At 40.0% G+C, this 27,154-nt stretch overlaps 1 protein-coding gene across 4 annotated transcripts in view; it reads right to left on the bottom strand.

The window, feature by feature from the left end:
- The window catches only part of cherp (calcium homeostasis endoplasmic reticulum protein), a 61,528-nt gene that overhangs the window by 7,413 nt on the left and 26,961 nt on the right, over positions 1–27,154 (bottom strand). For all 4 annotated transcript variants that reach the window (XM_055658721.1, XM_055658723.1, XM_055658722.1 and 1 more), the window contains exons 5-14: positions 25,690–25,841; positions 22,610–22,721; positions 19,647–19,736; positions 13,209–13,473; positions 11,999–12,165; positions 9,162–9,591; positions 8,076–8,317; positions 5,449–5,582; positions 3,067–3,153; positions 1,317–1,403 (exon numbers count right to left, since the gene is read on the bottom strand). In XM_055658721.1, the coding sequence (XP_055514696.1) occupies positions 1,317–1,403; positions 3,067–3,153; positions 5,449–5,582; positions 8,076–8,317; positions 9,162–9,591; positions 11,999–12,165; positions 13,209–13,473; positions 19,647–19,736; positions 22,610–22,721; positions 25,690–25,841 (1,766 nt within the window). The remainder of the gene's footprint in view (positions 1–1,316; positions 1,404–3,066; positions 3,154–5,448; positions 5,583–8,075; positions 8,318–9,161; positions 9,592–11,998; positions 12,166–13,208; positions 13,474–19,646; positions 19,737–22,609; positions 22,722–25,689; positions 25,842–27,154) is intronic.

Raw genomic sequence — 27,154 nt, 5'->3', positions numbered from 1 at the left:
TTGCTGCTTCTGGCAAGGATTTCAAACATGAAAATGTTTCCGGTCAACATCTTAGATATTCAAGCCCCAATTCAGAATAAACAACTATCAGAAAGTGCATGCATAGAAACATAGAAAAATAGGTGCAGGAATAGGCCAATTGGCCCTTCAAACCAGCACCACCATTCAATATGATCATGGCTGATCATCTAAAATCAGTACCCCATTCCTGCTTTACCCCCCATATCCCTTTAGCCCTAAGAGCTAAATCTAACTCTCTCAGAAAACATCCAGTGAATCGGCCTCCACTGCCTTCTGTGGCAGAGAATTCCACAGATTCACAACTCTCTAGGTGAAGACGTTTTTCTTCATCTCAGTCCTAAATGGCCTACCTCTTATTCTTAAACTGTAACCCCTGGTTCTGGACTCCCCCAACATCAGAAACATTTTTCCTGCATCTAGCCTGCCTAATTCTTTAAGAATTTTAATTTTCTAAAAGATCCTCTCTCATCCATCTAAATTCCAGTGAATCCAAGCGCAGTCGGCCCATTATTTCCTCAACACAAGTTCCTGTGCTTTATTTGAAAGACGATTTAAAATATCTGTAAACCCCCACAAAATATGCACATCAGCAACTGCTAACATCATATCCATGTGAGCAATGGAATTTCCCTCTAATCAGAGGAGACAAATGAATTCACAACGTATTAACTACTGGAGTCACATAAATCTATCTCCCATTTCCATTTTTGTGGAGGTTGATATTTGTCCTCAACGTAAAGATGAGGGAGATGGGAAGCAACAAAAACACTCAGTTCCAGACAACATCCCATTATCCCCTGTTTAGTGTACATGGACATTGAGCAGTCAGATTCTAGCAACACAGCACTGGCGAATGTATAAAGAAATGCAAATTGGGTGAGATACAGACAGGCATGTAGCACCATGATTTCAGTCAAAGAATCATAGATGTTGTGAGAACAGGACGGAAGGTGCAAAAAATTATGAAGAAATAAAAATAAAGCTGCTTGAGCAGACACAGCCAGCTATGAGGCATTGCACCATCAAACATCATTACAGGTGAACTTCAACATGCTGATTGACACAATCTGCTCATGCCCGTATTTCCTTCATAATTGCAATGGTCTCACAGTGAATGTAATAATTTTTGTCTCTTTAGACTACTTCCTTTCAACCAGTTACTAATCAATTCCTGATGTGATCTCTATCTCACTCATTATGTCGAGCCATGCATACCAAAGCCTCATTACTGTGTGTACAATGTTCCCAGTCATAAGTTTCTTGTCCAGACTTTGATAAACGCAGTTTCTACTAACCGTTTCTCCACTTTAGGTCCACTAGGTTCATGAGGTTCTGAACGGGCTCCTGGTTTTAACGTTCCGGGTGTAGCTGTGTTCGGACCTCTGCATCACGGAAGATATGGGAAATTAGAATCATATTTTGTCAATTAGAATATCTCTCAGCTGCACAAATTCAGAAATCTTTCTACTATCTTTTCATGAGCTCCCACAACTGCCAGGAAGAAGAGGAACTACTTATTAATTACAAATATTGCAGGAATTCTAGACTTTTTCAAGACACAATAAAGGAGGAATATCTCAGGATATTACTTTTATGAATTTCTGGTAGGCATTTGATGACCATGTTCAATAAAGCTGAAGTTGATGTAATTGGTGGCAATTTGTTGACATGACTAATATTGGCTGAGCAGCAAGCAATAGAGTAGGGCTGATGGGAAGGCATTAGGAAGGATGAGACACATGGGATACTTTAAGGACGTTTTAGGGCTGAAATTCTTCACCATATTTTAAGTGAGTCACATGATAAAGAAATCCTTATATTTAACACTTTGACTTCACGAGAGGTGATATTCATTGTACAGACATCAACATTAAATCACAACATTAATAAGTGATTGGTCAAATGAATTTCATAACATTAGCTAATGTGAGGTCAGAACCTTTGGACCATGAACATCCTTACAATGTCAGACTGGTACGGAAAAAATATTGAGAGTGTTACTGGATTTTGTTTTACAGACATTATTATAGCAAGTTGATGTTATGCTACAGTTTATAAAGCTGTAGTTCGACATTTAGATCACCAAGAGCAATTCTAGATATTGGATAAAGTGGAGCAAAGAATGTTGACTTCAAGGGTTAAACTTCAAGAAGAGATATCAAAGACATGTTTTGGATTCCTTGGAGAAAGATGCAGTGACTCGAATGAAGTTTAAGATAAAAGTGAGAACTAAGTGTAGATAGAAATGATTTTTGTTGGTGGAGAAATCCACAATCAGTAAGCCTTTCAGAAGTTAGGAAACAATTTCAAATACAAATGGTAACAAAAATCTGGAACACTATCACATGTAATAATCATTCATTTTAAATGTGAGATTTGCAGACTTTTGTTCATCAAAGATATGTTGAGAAATGAGAAACCAGCAGCTATGTAGAATTAAGTCATAAATTAACTATAACTTTATTGAATAGTGGAAAAGTCCTGAGGTATTAAATGGTCATATCTTGTTCTCAACAATGAAGGTATCAAAGTTTGATAATGACACTAAAATAGATGACAGGGCATGATGTGACGAGGGCATCTAGTCTCAATATAAATAGAGTGTGTGGGCAAACTCGTGGCAAATTAAGGTTAGTGTCAAAAGGGGAGATTGTGCAGTTTGGTAATAGGAAACAAAGGATAGACTGTTACCTCTATGGAGAGAGGTTACCAAAGGTGAGTACAGAGTAATCTAGGTAATCTTATGCATCAATCACAAAAGGTGAGCAGAAAGATGAAGTATGGGCCTCAAGAAGATAACAAGTATCATCATAGATCCTCACCACCCGGGTCATGCTGCTACCCCCAGGGTGGAGGTATAGAAGCCTGAAATCCCACACCACCAGGTTCAGGAACAGCTACAAATAGAGCCAAAACATCTCACGATACAACTGACATAATGCAACTATTAGCTATTACAAGTTTAAAAGAATTGTTTACATTTGATATTTCGAATGGCTTTCAAAGCAATCTCCACTTTCACTCTTATTGCTTCCAAATACTTGCCTGTTTCTCTTATCTTGCCCCTTTTTTCTCCGTGCTCGCATTTTGGCTCGGAAGAATTCATAGAGTCCATTTTGCTCCCAGCCTTCACTGCACATGGAAACCAGAATTTAGCACAGTCCAGGCAACTGAACGACCATCCATCCAGAAATCAACAGAATGGAGTTTTGCATTTCTTGCATGTAAACAAGTTGTAAGAGGCACAGAGGGATACATACTGCAAACTGTGATGAGGCCTGTGACTAATGTATCTCTTTGGGTTCACTGCTGCCCATTGTTGTTTGCATTCTATATCAATAATTTGGATGAAAACTTACATGGCACATGATAAGGAAGTTTGCAGATTCCACAAAAGTGGGTGGTGTTGTAGATGGTGAAGATGGTTGTCAAAAATTGCAGCAGGAACTTGATCAGTTGGGCTGAGGGAATGGTTGATGAAATTTAATACAGGGAAATGTGAGGTGTTGCATTTTGGGAAGTTTAACATGGGCAGGACTTACACAATGAGTGGTAGGGCTCCAGGGAGTGTTGTGGAGCAGAGGGATCTATGTGCAAGTGCATAGTTCCTTGAAATTAAAACAGGTAGATAGGGTGGACAAAAAAGCTTTGGCACATTGGCCTTCATCAGTCAGTCATATAAGATGTTGGAGCGGCCACAGTTAGAGTATTGTGTTCAGTTTTGGTCACACTGTTATAGAAAGATGTTGTCAAGCTGGAAAGGGTGCAGAGAAGATTTACGAGAATGTTGCCAGGACTCAAGCTATATGGAGAGGTTGAGCAGGCTAGGACTTTATTCCATGGAGCGCAGCAGGATGAGGGGGTGAACCTATAGAGGTGTTCAAAAGCACGAGAGGAATAGATTGGGTAAACTCTTTTGTCCAGAGTAAGAGAATCAAGAGCCAAAGGGCCTCTGTCACGCTGTGTAGATGGGCATGTTTCGTCACCGTGGGCAAGTTGGGCCGAAGGGCCTGTTTCTACACTGTATGAATTTATGAACTGCAGGAGAATGGACACAGAACAAGGCTGGGCAAACAAATTGCAAAAGCAGAGTAATGAGCCTAATTGTGAAGCATGATTTGTAGAAATAAAAACTGAATGGAAATAGACTCTTGACAGTGCAAATAAAGTTCTCTGTTGGATGGAGGTACTGAAAGGTTAATGAGGTAGCACAAAGAATTGCGTCGCACAAAATAATCCATTTGACTCATTATCACTGTGGAAGTTCTTTTTCAGATGTAGCCATTTAATCTCACTCCTTTGGTCATTTCCTTTCTACTGCAATTTAAAAAAAATTAAGAAAATATCCATGTTCGCATTTGCTACAACATTAACTTCCGCATTAAATTCCACTACCTGAGCAGATGTAAAGCGGTGGTCGCCTATGTAGAGAAGCACTAAAACAAGCATAATACAATGGTATTGAATAGGGGTATAGTAAAGACTGGAGCATGTGTGTAAAACACTGGTTGGAGCCAAAAAAGACATTACACAGAAAGGAAAAAATTGGTACAAGAAAAACAGGATTTTGTGCACAAGGAAATGTAAGGATTTACTAAGTGCTTGCTTACTATCTGAGTAACTACTGCGCAATTAGTAAAAAGGTATTCCAATTTATAAATTGTAGTAGAGTACGCAAAATATTGTCACAAGCAGTTTTTGAAGGAGAATCATCCACACCCATTACAAAAACAATATATACGTGAAGAGGAATAAAATTAATCAAGGGAGGAACAGAGCTCAGAAAAAAAGTATGACACAATGAGCAGGTGGCAATAGTATTGATACAATGGTCTCTTTCTGTGACCGAATTTCTACAATGCTAGAAAGACACAAAGTCCTGAATTTATGAGAGACTGTGGCGTATACTACTTTAGCACATTATTATGTGAAGCAGAGTAAATTATGGGTAACATTAGAACAGGCTGTAGTTAATGAAATTGGGGTGAATTATCAAAAAAAAAGATAAAAATGACATTTAAGATGGAAATTAATATGCACCATCTGAGGGTGAGGATGAATAAACCAACCAAACACAGACAGAATAAACTCTCTCTGCAGAAATACACTCACGCATGTTAAGATACAAGGATTTATTTCTAAACCTCTGAGGAAAGAGAAAATTAGGTTAAATCAAAAAATATATATTTACATGATGGCATGAGAGTAATTGGCCAAGAAAGGCACAGAGGTTATGCTGAATGAAGACAGTGAAGAGGTAGTTACTTTACATCATGAATACTGATATGGTGCATTTGAGAAGAATGGTCTGCTTTAATAGCGTTTTCCTTTTACTGAACCCAGTGCATGATCACCGATAATAGTAAACATTTCTTACCAGTCTGCCGGAAGGGCAATGACGATATGTAAGCTTTACAAGACTCCTACCTATTTCTTGGTCTGTCATGAGATGGCGGACTATAAAATGCCTCAACTGCAGCAAGCAGCCTCTCATTAGGTGGCATTGGAGGTGGAAGGCGCATATCTTTAGGCTCCAGAGCCTTGTAGTCATAGTCTTCTAACTATTATAAAACAAATGATAAGTAATCGACAATCCAAAGTTAATGGCACGCTTGTAGTCAGTTTAGTCATTGTGTGTGTGTGTGTGTGTGTGTGTGTGTGTGTGTGTGTGTGTGTGTGTGTGTGTGTCTCTGTGTGTGTATGTGTGTGTGTGTGTGTGTATGTGTGTGTGTATATATATATATATATATATATATATATACACACACATATATATATCAGGTTGCTTCTCAGCTTCACACGTGAATGATTTTTGTTTTAAATAAAGAAAGCAAAAGAAAAACAAATGGGAGCTCACTAACACATTTTTAATTAGGAAATCATAATCCATCTTTTAATAATGTGTGTGCAGTTCAGGTCATGGAACTATGGGAAAGCTATTTAGACAAAGTACAGAAAGATTCACACAGACATTGCCTAGATTGCAGGGCTTGGGTTATCAGGTGAGATTATATAAACTAGGACTGTTTGCAATGGAGTGAAGGAGGCTGAGAGGTGACATGATTGACGTATATACAATTATGAGAGGCATAGATAGGGTGGAAAGCTAGTGTCTATTTTCCATAGGAGGTTAGAGAGACCATATGTTTAAGATGAGAGGGAGAATGTTTAATGAGGATCTGAAGGGCATTATATTTTACAAAAGAGTAGTTGGTACCTGGAATGAGCTGCCTGAGGATGTGATGGAGGCAGGAACAGGAAACATTTAGGAAACATCATGACAAACATTTGAATGAGCAAGGCATAAAGGGATATGGAATTAATGCAAGGAAATTGGGTTAGTATAAATTGGTGTGATGGTTGGTATAGACACAGTGGGTTGAGGGCTTGTTCCTAATACTATACAACTCTGACTATAAAGTCAGCCATGAGCAGGAATTATTTTACACTTTGCACTCTGTGTCACAAAACCAAAAATGAGTCTAGTGTGATTTATTATAATAATTTGAACCCAGAATTTAAACAACATTTCAGTACACAATAATATCTATAACCTCATCACTTGCACAGCAGTCCATGGTTAATTTGTGGGAAGTGAACACATAATTCAGGCGAGCATGAATGCCGTAAAGGAAGTACTAAGTGTTTTAAAGAGAGATCAAATGAAGTCCTAGTTTGTCCTGATATAAAATGTACACGTTACCATTTGGAGAGATCTCCAACATCATGTAAGAGATCAAGACATCTCGACCAATACTGCCATTCCAACATGACTGAAGAAGGGTCTCGAAGCGAAACGTTGCCTATTTCCTTCGCTCCATAGATGCTGCCTCACCCGCTGAGTTTCTCCAGCATTTTTGTCTACCTTCGATTTTCCAGCATCTACAGTTTCAGAACGGAAACAGGCCCTTCAGCCCACCAAGTCCGCGCCAACCAGCAATCCCCACACATTGACACTATCCTGCACACACAAGGGATCATTTACAAATTGAAGCCAATTAACCTACAAACCTATATGCCTTTGGAGAGTGAGAGGAAACCAAATAACTCAAGAGAAAACCCACGCAGGGAGAACGTACAAACTCCGTACAGTCAGCACCCATAGTCAGGATCGAACCACGTTCTCTGGGGCTGTAAGGCAGTAGCTCTACCGCTACGCCACCGTGCCGCCCTTATTTATTTTACTGCTGTTTGTGGAATTTGCTGTTTCACTGATTAGCCATCTACATTTCATCAGTGGTAATATTGCAGGTTATTGCATTGTTTGAAAACCACTTTGGAACATTGTGTGGTTGCTAAGGATCTTAAATGCAATTTTAGAAGAAAAATTAGAGTGATACTGAAATCTAAGATATACCCGTCTAACTATTATAAAACAAATATTAAGTAACCTACAGTCTAAAGGTTAAATTAGTTAAGCAATTGGTAATCCTATGCATACCACAGCCAGTCCTTGCCCATGACGGTCATTTCTATCTACATCAATCAATTCCGCCCTTCTCTCAATTCATCTGCTGTTGAAACTCTCACACAAGCCTTTTTTCCCCCCAATCTATAGAATCATTGGAGTAATATCTTCTGTTCTCTATCTACTTAAAGTTTACTCACAATTCTGCAGCCCTTCTCTTATTCCATTACAAATTAATACTGTTCATGTTGACCTGGTTTAATTCCTGGTCTACCAACATCTCCGATTTAAAATTTTGATCCATGTTTAAATCCCTACCTGGTTTTACCTCTCCCTACTGAAGCATATTTTAACCCTATGAGCATCCAAGAAATTGGTGTTCCTCTAACTCAGACCACTTACATATCTTCACTTATGCCACCACTGATCGACATGGTTTCAGTCAACAATGCCTTAAACCTTTAAATTCTTGCTCAAAGACTCTCTGCCTTTCCCTCACCCTACCTTTAAGACCATGCACAAAAACAAACTTTCAATCTCCTTAGATCTACATTAACGTTTGACTGAAATACTTCCTGTGAGGCATTTTGTGATTATTATTTTGTGCAGTTAGATCATTCTAAAGATGGAAGAACAAATGGCTTACCTTCACCAGAGGTGCCATTAATCCTGCTGGGAGATCAAAATATGGCACATTGGGCACCAAACTAGGGTCATCAGGAGTGATCTGAGGTGGAGGTGGCCCTTGACGTCGGATATGTGGCGGCTGTCCATTAAAACCTGGGGGAGGACCACCAAAATCCTGATGCTGCGGTCCACCCCATGGAGGTGGTTCTCCCATGCCAGGTGGAGGCAATCTGTGTGGAGGATGGTGCGGGGGGCCCATGTCTAGAAATATATGCAAGAAGGTGTTTAAGTCAAATGTTGCAAAGGAATGTTCGCATTTTCTAACGTAGATTGGCAAAAATCACTAAGAATTTGGTTGATAGTAAACAACAAGGTTGTATTGCTACAAAACAGATCTCATATCCACACTAAAATATTGTCAGCACCTTAAAAAAGATTTGTTTTTGAAGCACACATATAGTTCACAAAGTAAATATGAACCATACCAAGGCAATATTCTCCCCATAGAACCCAGCTCTGCTTTCTTCTGTATCCAATTTGAACTCCTCCCTTATTCAGGACTGTCCATGGCCATTTCAACCAATCGATGCCAGCTCATAGAGGACTCCTATTCCACACTAATTTCCTCCAAAATTATTATTTCTACATTCCCAACTTCTCGCAGGTTTTACCAATCACTTGTACTCTGGAGGAATTCTCCAGCAGCCAATTTACCTCTCAACCTATGGAGATGTGGGAGGATACCATATCACCCAGTGGAAACCCATGCTGCCACTGGAAGAATATGCAAACTCCTCAAAAACAGCGAGGCCAACTTTGAACCACTGGAGCTGTGAGGCAGCAGTTCTACCAGTTGCATCACCCTGCTGCTGCCCGCTGTCTGTATTGCACAAGTAAAACTGGAAGGTAGACGTCAGCCTCGCCCAGAATTTCCTCCAATTCTGTAATGATGTGGCTGCAATGTACAGTGCCCTCCATAATGTTTGAGACAAAGACCCATCATTTATTTATTTTCCTCTGTACTCCACAATTTGAGATTTGCAATAGAAAAAAAATCACATGTGGTTAAAGTGCACATCGTCAGATTTTAATAAGGATTGCTTACCTGGTGGAAAGTCTCCCTGCTGATAGTCGAAATGGTGGGGAGGATAGGGGGGACGATCAAAGTGGTGCCTGGGAGGGAAGTCATCCTGCATGAACCGCGGCGGGATACGGTTGAAGTTGTGGGGATGTGGTGGCTGGTTAAATGGTGGGTGCTGTTGGTGTTGCTGGAAGGGCGGCTGCTGGCGGAAATGGGGGGGCCGTTGCATTCTAAATGGTGGATCCCGCTGGCCTCCCCAGGAGGGCTCATGCTGGTTGTTCCAGGGGGGCTCATACTGGTTATTCCAGGATGGCTCATGTTGATTGTTCCATGGAGCATCCCGCTGGTTGTTCCAATTTGGTTCCCGCTGGTCATTCCACATTCCTTCATGGTTGTTATTCCAGGGCTGGCAATGAGGTGGGCCCTGGTGTGGAGCATTAAAACCCTGGTCAAACTGGCAGTGGAAAAGAAAAGACACACTCCAATTATTAACTGAACATTAAACTTACATGGATTTAAATGCAATTATTGACTGTTCTGCATTTCTTTTAACTATAGACCTAGATGACAATTAGCAGGAAACATCATGGTGATGATAATTAATATCATGGCTGCATTCACTGAGAACATTTTGGTCTAATACAGCTAACAAGAGTGGACATATTTGTGTTGAACACCCAATTTATATTCTTGCCCAATTTTATGCTGCGATTAATGACTGCTACACCATTACAGCTGTGGTCCTAAAACATAATTAGGGCCGGAACCAGTGGCCATGTAATGAAAAGTTAATCAATTGACAATGTCGGAACCCTTCTTCAGACTGGGGGGGGGGGGGGGGGAGTTGGGACAACGCCTGGCATGTGGTAGGTTGAAACCCCTCTCCTCCAACTATCTCTTACTGTTAAAAATGCAAGATCTTTCTATTCATATCTTTAATTGACTTTAACAGTTATGAACCCTGGAAACTGGTTGCATTGGCACAGAATGCTTTGTTATGAACAAATTTCGAGTTAAATACATTGATGTGCTCACATGGCTTGCTATCTAAACAGTCGTCAGGGAAAGTTGATGAATGGGAAGTAACTCATCAGTGGTTGACATTACATGCTGAACATTTTGGAAGCAGCAGAAATATGGTAGTCATTAAAGACAAATTACACAATATATTGAAAAAAGTCAAATAGACCAAAACAAATTCATTGCTGAAATGAGCAAAGAAAACAAAATCGGCAGTTGCCAAACATTGCCAAATGTTACAAACATTGCCAAATAGACCAGTGAGGAAACCATTACCATTGGGCCCCACCACCAATTCCAGAAATATGCTTTTCCTAAAGCTTCATCTCATATGGGCAGAACTTTGGAATAAAGTTTGGCAACAAAGGACATCAAACAAACTTGATTGGAGCACTGCTTTGCTGGATGGTGTGCAAGATAAGAAATCTAGTCATTTGTCTCCTTCCTTTCAAGATCCTGATTGGGGTGGGACACATCTTGGCAAGTGATATGTGCCAGATGAGCCTCACCTGTATCTATCTATAAAATACTGCAAAATCAGAATGGAAGCAGGCAAAATTAAGAAGATCTTGCTGAGTTCTGGTTGTTGGTCACATTTCAATAAGGAATTGTGGAAATGTGATATAAGACAATGAAGAGGAACACCTGCAGGGGCTCTAAGATGATAGGATGGTGTGAATAAAGACCTGAAAATGAATAAAGATAGGAACAAATACAGTTCATGCATTTTAAAATGTTTTTGTATCTCTACAATAACTGTAAATGATTTGAATATCTATATAATTAAAAATATAATTAATATTTTGCATTGTAGATTTTATCAATTCAAGAGACCCTGGGAGTGAAAGAAGTGCTCCAGCCAACTTATGCTTTATTAATCTCTTTCTGCAGTAATTACTCCTATTCTATCACGCTCTTCTTAAACCACTGTTCTAGCAATGCATCTCCCCACTGCTTGCTATCTTGCAATAAAGGTCATACAAGGCTCCCCCACTGGTTCCATATTTCCATATGTGCACAGTCAAGTCAAGTCAATTTTATTTCTATAGCACATTTAAAAACAACTCTCGTTGACCAAAGTGCTTTACATCTGTGCAGGTACTAACGTGCTACATACAGTGGTACATAGATCTAACAATACATACATACATACATACAGCGCTCCCTCACAGGACCTCAAGAAACGCTTGTGAGTAGAAATAAGTTTTAAGTCTAGACTTAAAGGAGTCGGTGGAGGGGACAGTTCTGATGAGAAGACGGATGCTGTCCCACAGTCTAGGTGCTGCAACCGCAAAAGCTCGGTCGCCCCTGAGCTTATACCTGGACAGCGGGATAGTCAGTAGCCCCAAGTCGGCCAACCTGTGGCACCTGGAGGTAGAATGGTGGGTTAGTAGATTTTGGATGTAGGTTGGGGCAAGCCCGTTAAGGCCTTTGTATACATAAAGGAGGAGCTTGAAATTGATTCTGAAACGCACTGGGAACCAGTGGAGAGAGGCCAGAATCGGGGTGATGTGGTCCCTTTTCCGGGTGCCCGTCAGGTCTCGCTGCGGTGTTTTAGACCAATTGTAGGCGGGACAGGGATGATTGGCTGTTGCCAGTGTAAAGGAAGTTGCAGTAATCAAGGCGGGAGGAGATAAATGCGTGGATGATCTTTTCAAGGTCGACGAATTAAGAGGAATGGTTTGATTTTAGCTATCGTGCGAAGCTGGAAGAAGCTAGCTTTTACCACAGCCTTGACTTGTTTGTCAAACTTCAATGCGGAGTTAAATAGTTTTTGACGTGAGGTTTCAGTAAGGAGGTTAGGCTTCTAAGGCTGCTGGAGATATTCCTTCAATCAATACCTGTTGTTGTTGCTGTTGCCCCCAGAGAGGCATTGCAGGCCGTTCAAACCAAGGTGGCTTGGAAGAAGAGTGTTCATGTTGCCCTGGTCCTCGCTGTCCCACTGGAGGCGGCTCCTGCCCTCCACTTGGCACATTGTCAGGAAGGGGATGGGGCGGCTTGGCCTCCTCTGTAATACATTCAGTAGCTGTTAAAAATGGTTTTCCCACAAACTTATATAAACACACCTCCGAATGCTCTTGTGAGCTTACATTCCTTGCCACAAAACATGAAAAGCTAGCAGCAAGAGATTCTATATTCAACCAAAACTTACCAAGACCAGCTTACATGCTATAAACACTCCTGCCCAATGAAAATAAAATCACAACTGGAATGAAAACACTTCAGGGTCAGCTGAGATCACAAAGTCTATGATTTTAAACAAATATTTTCAGGAGAATTACTCATCCTGTGAGGGGATAAATGTGGGTCCTTCAATCTGATGAGTTTTCAGCCCAAAATGCCCCATCTACACAAGTCCTTCCTGCTTGCATTTGGCTCATATCCGTCTAAACCTTTCCTATAGATGTCCCTGCCTATTAATTGTTGTTATAATACATGCCCAACTACCTCCTCCGTCAGCTCGTCCACATACCTACCATCCTTTACGTGAAAGATTTGCCCCTCAGGTTCATGTTAAATCTTTCCCCTCTCACTATAATGCTATGTTCCCTGATTCCCCTACTCTGGGCAAAAAACTCTTCACCCTATCATTCCCCTCTTGACCTTAATACCCCTCATCCTCCTGCACTCCAAGTAATAAAGTCTAAGCCTGCCGATCTATATCTGTTTCACCTTGAGTATATCTTAAAAACATTTCACTGCCACAAAAGAAAAATGCCGTTTTGTTCTAACACAACTTCCATTTGCGACAACTGCAAAATTATTCCATCTGTTGTCTTACTCAGAAGCAGAAAATTAAAAGCCCCATGTCGGAATGCAGAGTACAGGTGCTCGCAGATTAAAATGAACTTAACTGGTTCTCACTCGTTTCAAATTTAAGTTTTTGAATGGTCATTGGAAGATATGGACTGACGAAATGCACTTAGAAGCTACAATAGAAAGGATATACATCTAAACTTCATTTTTCATTCGGTTCTCATACGTTTTCAATATAACAAAGAAAGAACATTCTGTCCACAAATTTCCTCCAAATTCCGACTGTTACCGCACCTGGTGAGTCTGTTGGTGAGAGGTCCGGCAGATCCTGATTTTGGGGCATTGGGATGTGTGGCGGTGGTGCCTCAGGTTCCAATAATGGCTGTGGTTGCGGCTGTGATTGTGGCTGGGGCGGTGGCTGTGGAGGAGGCTGGGCCTGTTGATGTTTGGTGAGACTGTCAACAAATTCCTGATGTTGAGCCTTCAGGGTCTGGATCTGCTGCTGGAATGCCATTTGAATAGGCTGCACCACGGCTGCAAACTCTGTGATGAGAGAGGCCTGTAGGAAGCAATTGCACAAAGACAAACAAGATGTCTTTAGATTCTTGTTGACATTAGATGAGATCAAACCAGAGTAAGGGCCTCTCTCATCACGGAGATGAGAGAGGCCCTGTGATACATTCTCAGGATAAAGTTTAGTTTTAGTCCAATTTCGGAAACTCTCAGGTCATTTTAAATAACAGATTCACAGTTAAAAATACAAATCAATTGTCCCCTTCCCAAATCTGACAAAGGCTTTAATAACGGAGTTCAGCACGATGCAGTTTTTGATCTATTGAAGCATCTCTCAATTTATATCTTTAAAACAGATACAGTGCCCTCCATAATGTTTGGGACAAAGACCCATCATTTATTTACTCCACAATTTGACATTTGTGATTTTTTTTTAAATCACACGTGGTTAAAGTGCACATTGTCAGATTTTATTAAAGGGTATTTTTATACATTTTGGTTTTACCATGTAGAAATTACAGTTGTGTTTATGCATAGTCCCCCCCCATTTCAGGACGCCATATTGTTTGGGACACGGCTTCATGGGCGTTGTGTTTAATTGCTCAGGTGTGTTTAATTGCCTCCTTAATGCAGGTATAAGAGAGCTCTCAGCACCTTGTCTTTCCTCCAGTCTTTCCATCACCTTTGGAAACTTTTATTGCTGTTTATCAACACGGGGACCAAAGTTGTGCCAATGAAAGTCAAAAAAGCCATTATGACACACAGTCAGGAATATGGAGTCAAATGGGGTTAGAGACTACTTATACAAATATACTAAACAAGCTAATGGAGCAGCAAATGAATGGAGAAAGTCTGACGGAAAAAGGAGAAAGATATAGAGAATAAAGACTCAATGAGGTAGGGCTGGATAAGGATTACTAACTGTACAAAGACGTTTGATAAGTTTTGCAGAAGAGCAGGTTTGGTTGGTCAGTTGAAAACCAAATACTGCTTAGTTTAAAAAAATGACTAATATTTATTATATGGAGTATTCTTTAGATAATATGAAATTAAACAGTGGTTTTGTTCAGAAGGATGTGCACTAATCACCGAATATTGGCTTTTATTGCAAATGGATATAAGTACAAGAGATATATAATTATTCAATTATATAGGGACTTCATGAGTATACATTTGATATATTGTGAATACATCTGATCTTCCTTCCCCCAAAGAGGATTTATTTATGATATAGGAAGTGTTAACAAAGTTTCACCATATTAATTACTGGGAAGGTCTGTCATACGAGGAGATATTCACAAAAGGATTTTAGAAGAGTGAGAAGTATCTCCATTCTTCCAGGGATCGACATATTGGGTGTGGTAATTATGTTAATGCTGGGTAAGTATATCAAGATAAGGAAGATAGACACAAAAAGCTGGAGTAGCTTAGTAGTTTAGGCAGCATCTCAGGAGAAAATAAATAAGTGAAGTTTCGGGTCGAGACATAGTTGGCCATTCATGAGTGAATTGAGGGTACAAATTCATTTGAATTATCTATCTGAGTGGGCGGTGCAAAGTTATTGAGTATATCCAGACAGATTTAAATATTTTTTAATATTAAGGGAACCAAGAGATAGGGGATTACTACAGGAAAGTGGCACCAACGTAAAATATCAACTATGATCTTACTGAATGGTGAAGCAAGCCTGAGAAGCAAAATGGTCTGCTCCTGTTTATTTTCTGATACTTTAACGAAAAACATAATATGATCCACAATCCTTTTTGGAAAAAAGCCCATTCAGTATGTTCAACATTTAGATTTTCCTGCTCTAACATTGCCTCTTCTTAAGTTACAAGTGAATCTTCAATACGTCTAGACCTTTAGTTCCAACCCAATAGATGGAGTGATCTCACGTTACAGGCATTCTCAAATGTGGCAACATGCCAGGTTATTTTAAATGGTTGTTGGCTATACCCTTGATATTTTTGCAGCAACCATAACCACGAGGACACATGTAGCCAATGAAGGTTAATGTGACAGATATTTTGACATTTGAGAAAGCTCTTCTACTTTAAAAGCTAATGTTACTCTCTGTGCCATCAGCAGGCTGGCAGTAATACATATGGAAAGCATTATTTTCATTGTCGCTTATTTTTCTAGATTAATATATTTTAATCAGGATATAGCATATGAGAAATTTATGTCATCGCATGCAGCAGCTGTAGCAGGCTTAGGAGGAAAACAGGACCTTGGACTCATGGTTCCCATAGTACTCTGTCACTCTGGGGTTTGTAGTCCCAGTAGAATAAAATGATGAGTCAAGAATTCCATTATCATTGTTGTTACATAACTAGCTCACCTGCTAGCAACTACCAAGTTGTTCTGAGGTGTTAGCTGGATTATTTTATGGCCAGCAATTTCAATGTTTTTTTCCTGAAATTGTGTGAACTGGGGTGTTATCACCAAAACACCTCAAGGCTTTCGAGAACACTGCACTATAAACTAATTTCAAGGTTTTATTCTTGCCTGCCACTTGAAAGGAAGGTTTAGGCAAGAGTCATTTTCAATTGAATAGTGAGACACAAAATGCTGGAGTAACTCAGGACAGGCAACATCTCAGTAACACTATTCAATTGAATAGTGTTTAGTTACCCCACGATGTAACCTCTATAGAGCAAAGACTTAAACCCTTTACTTTATGATCCCACAATTGACCAGTAGCTCAGTAAACCTGTGTAAACAAATAAGGGTCCTAGCGATCTGCAATCTTCTGAGGACCAGATCTCAGATGTTGATCTCAAGCATTCAAGTCTGGCGATGTGGATTCATTTTAGAAGATCAGATATAACCTTGATAAGGCAATCAAAAAGACTAAAAGGGACTTTTGCTCTAAACTGGAGTATGAAACCGAGGTTCAGCAGCCATGGGAGGGCTTGTACTCCGTCACTTCCCACAAGGCAAAACCATGAGGCAGCCCAAGCAACAGTGAGGCATCACTTCTGGACAGGCTCAAAGCATCTCAAAGCATTCTGTGCACGCTTCATTGGGGAATTACTAATGCATCTTCTCAGACAATCATAGCCCCTGATGGTATTATAATCTCAGTTTCCGAAGCCGACATCAGAAGATGCTTCAGGAAGGCGAACCCTTGGAAAAAGTCTGGACCTGATGGTGTAACTGGTGACTTTCTCAAAACCTGTGTGGACCAAATGGCTGGAGCGTTTGTGGACATCTTCAACTTCTCATTACTGAGGTCTGAGATTCCCATCTCATTTAAAAGGGCATGAATAATAACAGTGCTCAAGAAGAATTAGCTGACATGCCTCAATAACTTCCGTGGTGATGAAGTGCTTTGAGAGGTTGGCTCTGGCATACATCAACTATTACCTCAGCAAGAATATGGACCCACTACAATTTACCTATCAACAAGAGATCAACAGAGGATGTGATCTTGCTGGCTCTACACTCTGCATTGGACCACTTAAGACAATAAAAACACACTCATCAGGCTGTTCATCGGCTACAGCTCAGCGTTCAACACTATCATCCCCTCCAAACTTTTACCAAGCTCAGAGAACTGGGTCGCTAAGTATCCCTTTGTAAGTGGATCCCAGACTTACTCATCAATAGAACATAATAGGTATAAATTGGCAACACCACCTCCTCCGCGAAAACCATCAACACAGGGGTGCTTCAAGGCAGTGTGTCCAGCCCCTGATCTGCTCCATACCCATGACTGTGTAGCCTAACTGACACAGTTTCACAACTCAATCTTTAAATTTGCTGCTGACAGATTAGTTGTTGGACAAATTACAAATGATGAGTCAGACTATAGTTTAGTTTAGTTATTATTGTCATGTACAGTGAAAAGCTTTTGTTTGGCTGCTATCCAATCAAAGAAAAAACTATATGTGAATACCATCAAGCCGTCCAGAGCACAGATAAAATAAAGGCTATAGCATTTAGTGCTAGATACAGTGCCCTCCATAATTTCTGGGACTAAGACCCATCATTTATTTGCCTCTGTACTCCACAATTAGAGATTTGTAATAGAAAAAAAATCACATGTGGTTTAAGTGTACATTATCAGATTTTAATAAAGGCCAATTTTATACATTTTGGTTTCACTGTGTAGAAATTACAGCAGTATTTATACATAGGCCCCCATTTTAGGGTACCATAATGTTTGGGACACAGCAATGTCATGTGTCTATACACTTCAGAATTCATTATGCTACTACCATCATCAGTTGTTTCATCAATGAAGATAAGTGAGCCAAGTACCTTCAACACCCATACATGCCCAGACCAAAACACCCCCACCACCGTGCTTCACGGATGAGGTGGTATGCTTTGGATCTTGGGCAGTTCCTTCTCTCCTCCATACTTCGCTCTTGCCATCACTCTGATATTAGTTATCATCTCATTAGTTATTTGTCTCACCTATCCACAACTTTTTCCAGACCTATGGTTGCTCTTTTAAGTACTTCTTGGCAAACTGTAACCTGCCCATCCTATTTTTACAGCTAACCAGTGGTTTGCATCTTGCAGTGTAGCCTCTGTATTTCTGTTCATGAAGTCTTCTGTGGATAGTGGTCATTGACAAATCCACACCTGACTCCTGAAGAGTGTTTCTGATCAGTCGGACAGGTGTTTGGGGATTGGAAGAAGCAGCTGTGGAGGTCTTCCTGGGCCTGCCAGTCCCTTTGCGATTAGTAAGCTCACCAGTGCTCTCTTTCTTCTTAATGATGTTCCAAATAGTTGATTTTGGTAAGCATGTTTGGCTGATGTCTCCAAGTTTGATTCTTGTTTCTCAGTCTCATAATGGCTTATTTGACTTTCACTGGCACAACTTTGGTGCTCATGTTGATAAACAGCAATAAAAGTTTCCAAATGTGATGGAAAGACTGGAGGAAAGACTAGGTGCTGTGAGCTCTCTTATACCTGCATTAAGGAGGTGATTAAAGACACCCGAGCAATTACAAATACAAACACCTGTGAAGCAATGTGTCCCAAACATGATGGTGCCCTGAAATGGGGGGGGGGGAAACCATGTATAAACACAACTGCAATTTCTACACGATGACACCAAAATGTATAAAAATACCCTTGAATAAAATCTGACAATGTGTACTTTAACCACATGTGATTTTTTTTTCTATTACATATCTCAAATTGTGGTGTAGAGGCAAATTAATAAATTATGTGTCTTTATCCCAAACATTATGGAGGCTGCTGTGAGTCCCTGTTCATTTATTTCAATCGAATAGGACTTTGCCATGTGCAACAGCACCTCATATTCCGCTTGGGGAGTCTGCATCCTGGTGGCATGAACATTGATTTCTCACAATTCTGTTAACCCTTGCTGTTTCCTCCCCTTCCTACCTCAGCCCTCGGGCTCCTCCTCCTCCTTTTTCCTTTCTTCTCCCTGCCTCTCCCCACCCCCATCAGTCGGAAGAAAGGTTTTGGCCCTAAACGTTGCCTATCTCCTTCGCTCCATAGATGCTGCTGCACCCGCTGAGTTTCTCCGGCATTTTTGTGTACCTTTGCCATTTACAAATTGGCAGCGCCATTTGCTTATGTTACAATGACTTGCTCCCCCTTGGATGAAAATTGTGAGAGGCAACCAGAGATCACGACAGGAACAGCACAATTCCAGCCTTCCTTACATGCACAATTAAAAAAAAAATGTCAACCTGTAGATTCCATTTATATGTAGTGCAATCTTGCTTCATTCTATGACAGCAGTATTGTTCCAATTTATTTTTAGCATTTACCGTAGTTGGAAATTGGCCTGACTTTTCCCCCCCAGAAAAACCTTATTAAATGAAATGTGTCTGATCTGCAATCTCTAATTCCCTGCTCGAATCTGCATTGCTGCCAGGGTTGGAGGTTGAAGCAGACATGAGACTGGCATTTAAGAAGCTTTTGCATTGGCATATGGATATGCAAGGAATGGAGGGATATGGATTATGCGTAGATAGATAAGAAATGGTCTTGGCATCATGTTTGACATAGACACTATGGGCTAAAGAGCCAGTTCTTGTACTGTACTGTTCTATGTTCTATTTGAAGAGCTCAAGAGACATGTGGAAAAGGCAGAAACGTCTGCTTAACTAGATATCAGGCATGATCATGTTGAACGTTTTGAGCAGGCACGAAGGGCCTATTCTTGCTCGAATATTCGGTCTCTAACACCACAACTTCTGGTTTTCAGGAATGCCATTGGTTACTAACTTGGTATTGCCCAAGTCCAAGAGCAGGGCTTTGTAACTGTTGAATAATGGATTCATCAAAATAACCGTTCTTCTCCCACAGTTGTAACAGCTGCAAAAAAACAACAAAAACAATACTGTTAGGAGCTCAGTGGAGAAAGAAAATGCAATATATTTTGTGACATAACATGCACATCACATCAAAGTAAATGCCCGTTTTATGACTGTTTTTAGAGACCATGGACTCTGCAGCATTTACCCAGTGCAGGTAGTGCCATTTCACTGGATATTGGTGCAGGCCTTTCATTGAAGGTCATCAGCATTACTTTGCACATATAATGCAAGCAAAACATGCTGCAAAAATACAGCAAGCTTGTCAGCATTCACAGTGGGGGGAAAAGAAAATGGTTGACACTTGTATGGGCACTGTTTACATTTTCTCCTTTATCCTCAAATTCTGACCACTAGTTGTGCATTTTGTAGCATATTCCAATTTAGCCTCATACTTCCTAAACTAGTCTTTTACACTTAGCCGAAAACTGAGATAGTATCTTGTCAGTTCCAAGACAGTTTGCTTTTGTCAGATCATTTAAATAGTTAAAACATAAAACAATTTAATCCCCTTCGACTTTGCTCACTGAAAACCATGGCCTTCTACAGTAAAAGGAACAGAATGGTCAAGTGCATTTTGATATATGCTTCATGGCTGCTGCCTAACAGGATGTAAAAGCCATGTCTTGCTTGCATTCCTCCCATTTCTGAGGGTAACAGCAACAAAAAACAACTTAAAGACAGATTGTCCACTGTGAGCAGCTGCATTTTCAAACCCACATAATATCAACCTGTAGGATGATACTTTGATATTATGACACTTCATACCAGCACTACAGCATCATGGAATGTTTTCCTCATATAAAGAATTGTTTTGTAGGAAAAAGACAAACAGGACAATCTGCTTCCCAACAAGTCTGTGGGCTTGACAAACAGATACAGGGTGGAGGTAAGTACACTCAAGAAAGACTTGCATGTGATTTTTTTGTTTGCCTTTACCATCACCCTATTAAAGATAATATTCCCTCGTCACCTTTCACTTAATAGTGTCACCTCAGAGTGCTCAAAGTTACACACAATCTGAGGCAACAGGAATCATGTTATTTATACAAAAGTACAATATGAAAACAATCCAACTAAGTTTTTCCTTGAAGGTACACAAAAATGCTAGAGAAATTCAGCGAGTGCAGCAGCATCTATAGAGCGAAGGAAATAGGCGACGTTTCGGGCCGAAACCCTTCTTCAGACTGATGGGGGGTGGGGGGGAGAAGGAAGGAAAAAGGGAGGAGGAGGAGCCCGAGGGCAGGGGGATGGGAGGAGACAGCTCGAGGGTTAAGGAAGGGGAGGAGACAGCAAGGGCTAGCAAAGGGGGTCAACCTCCTCTGGACTCTCCTCCAAGGGCTTGTTTTTCCTTGACATCGATTGTCCCGATTCTGCCTTTTCTGCTCTCTTTATTTTTCTTTCCTTTAATTGCTTTTCTAATCCAGGCATATACATTTTCTCTGCATTCATCTCTATTTCTAGTATTGCATTCCACATGCTTTCAGCTCCTGTGAGAACTTTCCTCCTGTTCTGCATAATAGCTTCATTTTGTATCTGAACTAATCAATATCTGGGTAAACTGGATATCGATCTTGGTCCATCCTTTTATAACTTCACTGCCCCTTCCAATTACACATCATCTCATGTTAACACAGAATTTCAGTTTCTCATATTGTTCCCATTTATATTATCCAGAACCTTGCATCTGAACCTAAAGCAGTAGAGGTTGTATTAGGTTGAGATGCCAGGTACTGGATAATATAAATGTATATTAAAAAGTTCTCCTGTCTTCTCTCCATAAGCCTGGATACCCTTACTATCAATCTCCGCTTTAAAAATACCCAATGACAGCTTCCACAACCGTCTGTGACAATGAATTCCACAGATTAGCCACCCTCTAGTTGAAGAAATTCCACATCTCCATTCGTCCTTTTATTCCAAGGGTCTGCTGTTTGGTTCTAGACTCTCCCATTACTGGAAACATCGTTTTCATATCCACTATCTAAGCCTTTCATTATCCAGTAGGTTTCAATGAGTTTCCCCCTCATCCTTTTAAACTCGTAAGGCCAGGATCAGAGACATCAAACACTCATCATGCATTAACACAATCAACCCCAGAATCATTCTCGTAAACCTCCTCTGGACTCTCTCACAAGCCAGCATATCCATCATCAGATTTATATTTTATAAAGCCGTAACATTACATGCTTGCTTTTATATTCCAGTCTGCTCAAAATGAATGCAAGCGTTTCATTTGCCTTTCTTACTGCCGAATCAACCTGTAAATTAACCTTTTGGGAATCGTGTACCAGCACTCCTAACACCCTTTGCACCTCCGATTTCTGATTCCTCTCCCCACTTAGAAAGTAGTCTACACCTTTATTCCTTCTATCAAAGTGCATGACTGTACACTTTGCAGTGCTGTATTCCATTTGCCACTTCTTTGCCCACTCTCCTAACCTGTCCGTCCTTCTGCAGACTCCCTATTTCCTCAACATTACTTGCTGCTCCATCTATGTTCATATCATTTGCAAACTTGGCCACAAAGCCATCAATTTCATCATCCAGATCATTAACATGTACCGTGAAAAGGAGCAAACCTAACACCAGGCCCTGTGGAACACCACTAGTAATCATCAGCCAACCAGAAAAGGCCCCCTTTATTTCCACTCTTTGTCTTCTGCCAGTCGGCTAATCTTCTATCCACACTAGTTCCTTGCCTCTAATACTATGGGCTCACGCTGTGAGCAACAAAAAAGAAAATGAATTTGACTGTCATAAATAGCTATACTCAAATTTAATTTCCAGTCGTTTGCTGTAATTTAAAAAATAAAAAACAACATAAATTCCTACCAGGAAGAGAAATTAACAAGCATATGTTGGGAAAATTACCCTTGCAATCTTCTGTTGTTTGTCCTCTTCCACAGCAAGAAAACTGGTGCAGTAAATGGGAACCACAACTTTCTGCAGAGCTGCGAGCAGGTCTCGAGCTTGTTTCCGTTGACTGTGTACACAAAACAGATAGGAAAGGTAAGTCATTGAAGCCCGAGGAAACAATTCTGTTATTTACAATAGAATTGGAAAGTTTCTGTTGATACATACACATTATTAATAATATTAAATATGTAAGAAGCGTCACACTAATCTTTGCTCTATCGTCATCTGGGAGCTCAAAGAAGCGTTGCAGTCATCGGTAGGTGAGTAACAGCCAGTATTTACTGGCAAAGTAGGAGAAGCAGCACATGAAGTATTTGTTTCTACCATAACTCACATAAGAACTTCAGAATAAATACTCACCCAGAACTAATTACTCAATAAAATGTCAGCCTGTATTAATGTAGTCCTTAAACTTTTTACATAAAATTTATACCTTCTTAAGTATGTAAGTCCAGAAATACATGCCGGCAGCAGGACTAGGCATCCTTAAAAATATGCCCAGTGAGGCTGCAATATACCACCACGTGTTCATTAAACAATGCACAATAGATGCACCAAAGTGATGTAATTGTAATTGTAATTGTAATTGTACTATTGATGTTGATACTACGAATGGATCAGATCAAAGCTACTGTTGCAGTCATCACATAACTGTGAACAACAGTGGACATATAAACAGCTAATTACAGGTCATGGACTCCAAGTATGCCCCAGTCCTCTATTTGAGGGTAATGCTTTTGAGTGCTACAGAAAAGGCTAAAACAATTGCAATTATGTTTAACTAGAAAATCCAAATTGATGAAGGCAGCCTGACAATACAAAAATTAGTGCTGCTGTCTCACAGCTCCAGGTTTAATCCTGACCTTGGTGTCATCGATGCGGAGCTTGCATGCACATCCTGTGACTGCCCAGACCTTTGCTGAGGCTCTGGTTTCCACAACCCAAAGACATGCTGATAGATAACTGGCTATGGTAAATTGTCACTTAAGAGTAAGTGGGAAAACAATCAAAAGGAAGGTGAATCTCAGTACATGGGACAATAATAAAATACTGCCAATACCCAAGGTCACTATCTGATGACTGTAATGCAATTTTGAGCTCCGAGGTACCGATAGAGCAAAGCTTAATTTGATGACTAGAATGCTTCTTATATGTTTAATATTGTGAATAAAGTGTGTGTATCAAGGGCATTACCACCAACTCAAGGACAGAATGTCAAAAACTGCAGGCATAGGATTGCTCTGTTGGGAACAAACATGAACTTCTGGCTCAAATGGTTACCATCTGTGTCATAATAATTAATCAATAAAGTCTTAAGGGAACTGGAATGGAATATAAATGCTGGCCTTACTAGTGACATCCAGATCCCATATATGTACACAAAGGATCCGTATGACTGTTACCTATATCTACACTTCTTTATATACAATGCCTTCCATAATGTTTGTGACAAACACCCATCATGCATTTATTTGCCTCTGTACTCTACAATTTGAGATTTGTAATAGAAAACAAAAATCACATGTGGTTAAAGTGCACATTGTCAGATTTTATTAAAGGTTATTTTTATACATTTTGGTTTCATCATGTAGAAATTACAGCTGTGTTTATACATAGTCCCCCATTTCAGGGCACCATAATGTTTGGGACACATGACTTCACAGATGTTTGTAATTGCTCAGGTGTGTTTAATTGCCTACTTAATGCAGGTACAAGAGAGCTCTCAGCACCCCGTCTTTCCACCAGTCTTTCCATCACCTTTGGAAATGTTTATTGCTGTTTATCAACATGAGGACCAAAGTTGTGTCAATAAAAGTCAAATAAGCCATTGTGAGGCTGAACAACAAGAATAAAACTGTTGGAGACATCAGCCAAACATTAGGCTTACCAAAAGCAACTGTTTTGGACATCATTTAGAAAGAGAGCACTGGTGAGCTTACTAATCGCAAAGGGACTGACAGGCCAAGGAAGACCTCCACAGCTGATGACAGAATAATTCTCTCTATAAAAAAGAAAAATCCCCAAACACCTGTCCAACAGATCAGAAACACTCTTCAGGAATCAGGTGTGGATTTGTCAATGACCACTGTCCGCAGAAGACTTCGTGAACAGAAATACAGAGGCTATACTGCAAGATGCAAAGCACTGGGTAGACGCAAAAATAGGATGGCCAGATTACAGTTTGCCAAGAAGTACTTAAAAGAACAACCACAGTTCTGGAGAAAGGTCTTGTGGACAGATGAGACGAAGATTAACTTATATCAGAGTGATGGCAAGAGCAAAATGTCGAGGAGAGAAGGAACTGCCCAAGATCCAAAGCATACCACTTCTCTGTGAAACACGGTGTTGGGGGCGTTATGGCCTGGGCATGTATGGCTGCTGAAGGTACTGGCTCACTTATCTTCATTGATGATACAACTGCTGATGGTAATAGCATAATGAGTTCTGAAGTGTATAGACACATCCTATCTGCTCAAATTCAAACAAGTGCCTCAAAACCCATGGCGGTTCATTCTACAGCAAGACAATGATCCCAAACATTATGGTGCCCTGAAATGGGAAGACTATGTATAAACACTGCTGTAATTTCTACATGGTGAAACTAAAATGTATAAAAAATGGCCTTTATTAAAATATGATGATATGCACTTTAACCACATGTGATTTTTTTCCTATTACAAATCTCAAATTGTGGAGTACACAGGCAAATAAATAAATGACGGGTCTTTGTCCCAAACATTATGGAGGGCACTGTATGAACCAATGATAATTCATGATCTTCGGTTTCCTTCCACATTCCAAAGACTTACAGGTTTGTAAGTTAATTGGCGGGGATCGCTGGTCGGCGCCGACTCGGTAGGTCCAAGGTCCTGTTTCCGCGCTGTATCTCTAAACTAAAACTAAACTAACATCAGAGTAGCACTGTAACTCATACCTGAATGCAGACACATTTTTGGATTGCCCCCAACTCAATTTCCATCCCCACCTATATCTCCAATTTTGGATATCTTCTGTAAAGTACTTAAGACACTAACCAGTGATGAAGTACATCATTTATCAGGTAGATCAGATGGAGCCGCAGTTCAAAATGGGCTCCTTCAGCTGTGATTCGGTTCCTCAAATGACCGGACATCAGCTCACAATGCTGTGAGGTTTTTGCATTGTTAAACATCCAGTTCTTACCAGCCTAATAAAATAAGGAATAAAATAACAAATTATAGAGAGGCTGTCTGTGCAAATGTGAGAACCAACTTAAAGGACCACCTTCAACATCACGCTTGAAAAAAAAATGAGATTGTCAATATCCATATGGTTTTTTTTACACTAGCTTTTGTTTTATTTTAACTCAGGAAGTGAATGTAATAAGCATGGAGCTGAGTGATGCTGCATAAACAAGAGCTGCAACATTGTGATGATTCCCAGGGAGGGTGGGGGAAGGAGGTTGCACTAATGTTCTTTGTGTCAGTTATTTTAATTTGACTCTATTCCAAACTGAAGACAGAGTTTTATTGTGATAATTAAGATATGTAAACAACAGGCACAATTCCCAGACAACATCATGAGAATCAACAGATGTTTTGATTTGATCAACCTATTTTAGCATTGACATTTTTTTGGTATAATGAGAGAAAAGTGAGGGATCAGATTGGTGGAGGACATTACTGATTTTAGTCCAAATAACAGTAAGTCGCAGGCAAGACAATATTCAGAGCAGTATCTGAATTTCAAGCACTGCATTATTATCATGAATAATCTGGTTAAAGGACTATATGTGTTCAGTACATTTACCTAAACTGAGAAATATACTGTTTCAGCATTCTGGATGTTGTCTCACTTTGGGAGAATGAGAGAAGTCACTTTGAATTATTTGACACAATGGCCACAGTTTTTAGTTGTGATAGTAGTCGAAGCCGATATGAAATAAAACAATATAACATTAGAGAACTTTTTATAATTAGACCAATTGAATGCATTTGTGTACATGCCCTGTGTTTGCTATTGTTTAAATTACTTTTAGGAATGAGGAGTGGTGGGGGCCATTGCTGTAGTGTAACGGAATCAATCCAAGTATCCTTTTGCTTTTTACACATTTTTCGTGGTGAGTAAAATCAGGGCGAGGGAGCAGAGCATTCTATGTTTTCTAACCTTTTTTCACAAGCTTCTTTCCCCAAAATGAGGAGGGAGATAAGAAAAATCAATACAATACAACAAACTCACTCATTTGCTTGGGTAATGTTGAAATAGTGGCAATCTTCAAGAAAAGTCAAGTAATCATGACTATCAAAATGGCTACAGTGGAGGTAATTTCATTATATTTTCTATTCCGATCTGTTCTGTGCCATCACAGACTGGAACATGGTTAGAACATTTGGCAAATTACCATAATTGTTCATATGAGAACCCATTTTGTAACTGTAGACATGTAATTACTGCTAACTTTGAACATCCACATAAACATGCATATTCTGGCACTGCTGATCAATGATGGAATTCCAGCCC

The sequence above is a fragment of the Leucoraja erinacea genome, chromosome 29 (genome assembly GCF_028641065.1).
Source record: "Leucoraja erinacea ecotype New England chromosome 29, Leri_hhj_1, whole genome shotgun sequence".
NCBI classification, from domain to species: Eukaryota; Metazoa; Chordata; class Chondrichthyes; order Rajiformes; family Rajidae; genus Leucoraja; species Leucoraja erinaceus.
The sequence above is the reverse complement of the archived record's forward strand: the minus strand, read 5'-3'. Positions and strand labels throughout refer to the sequence as shown.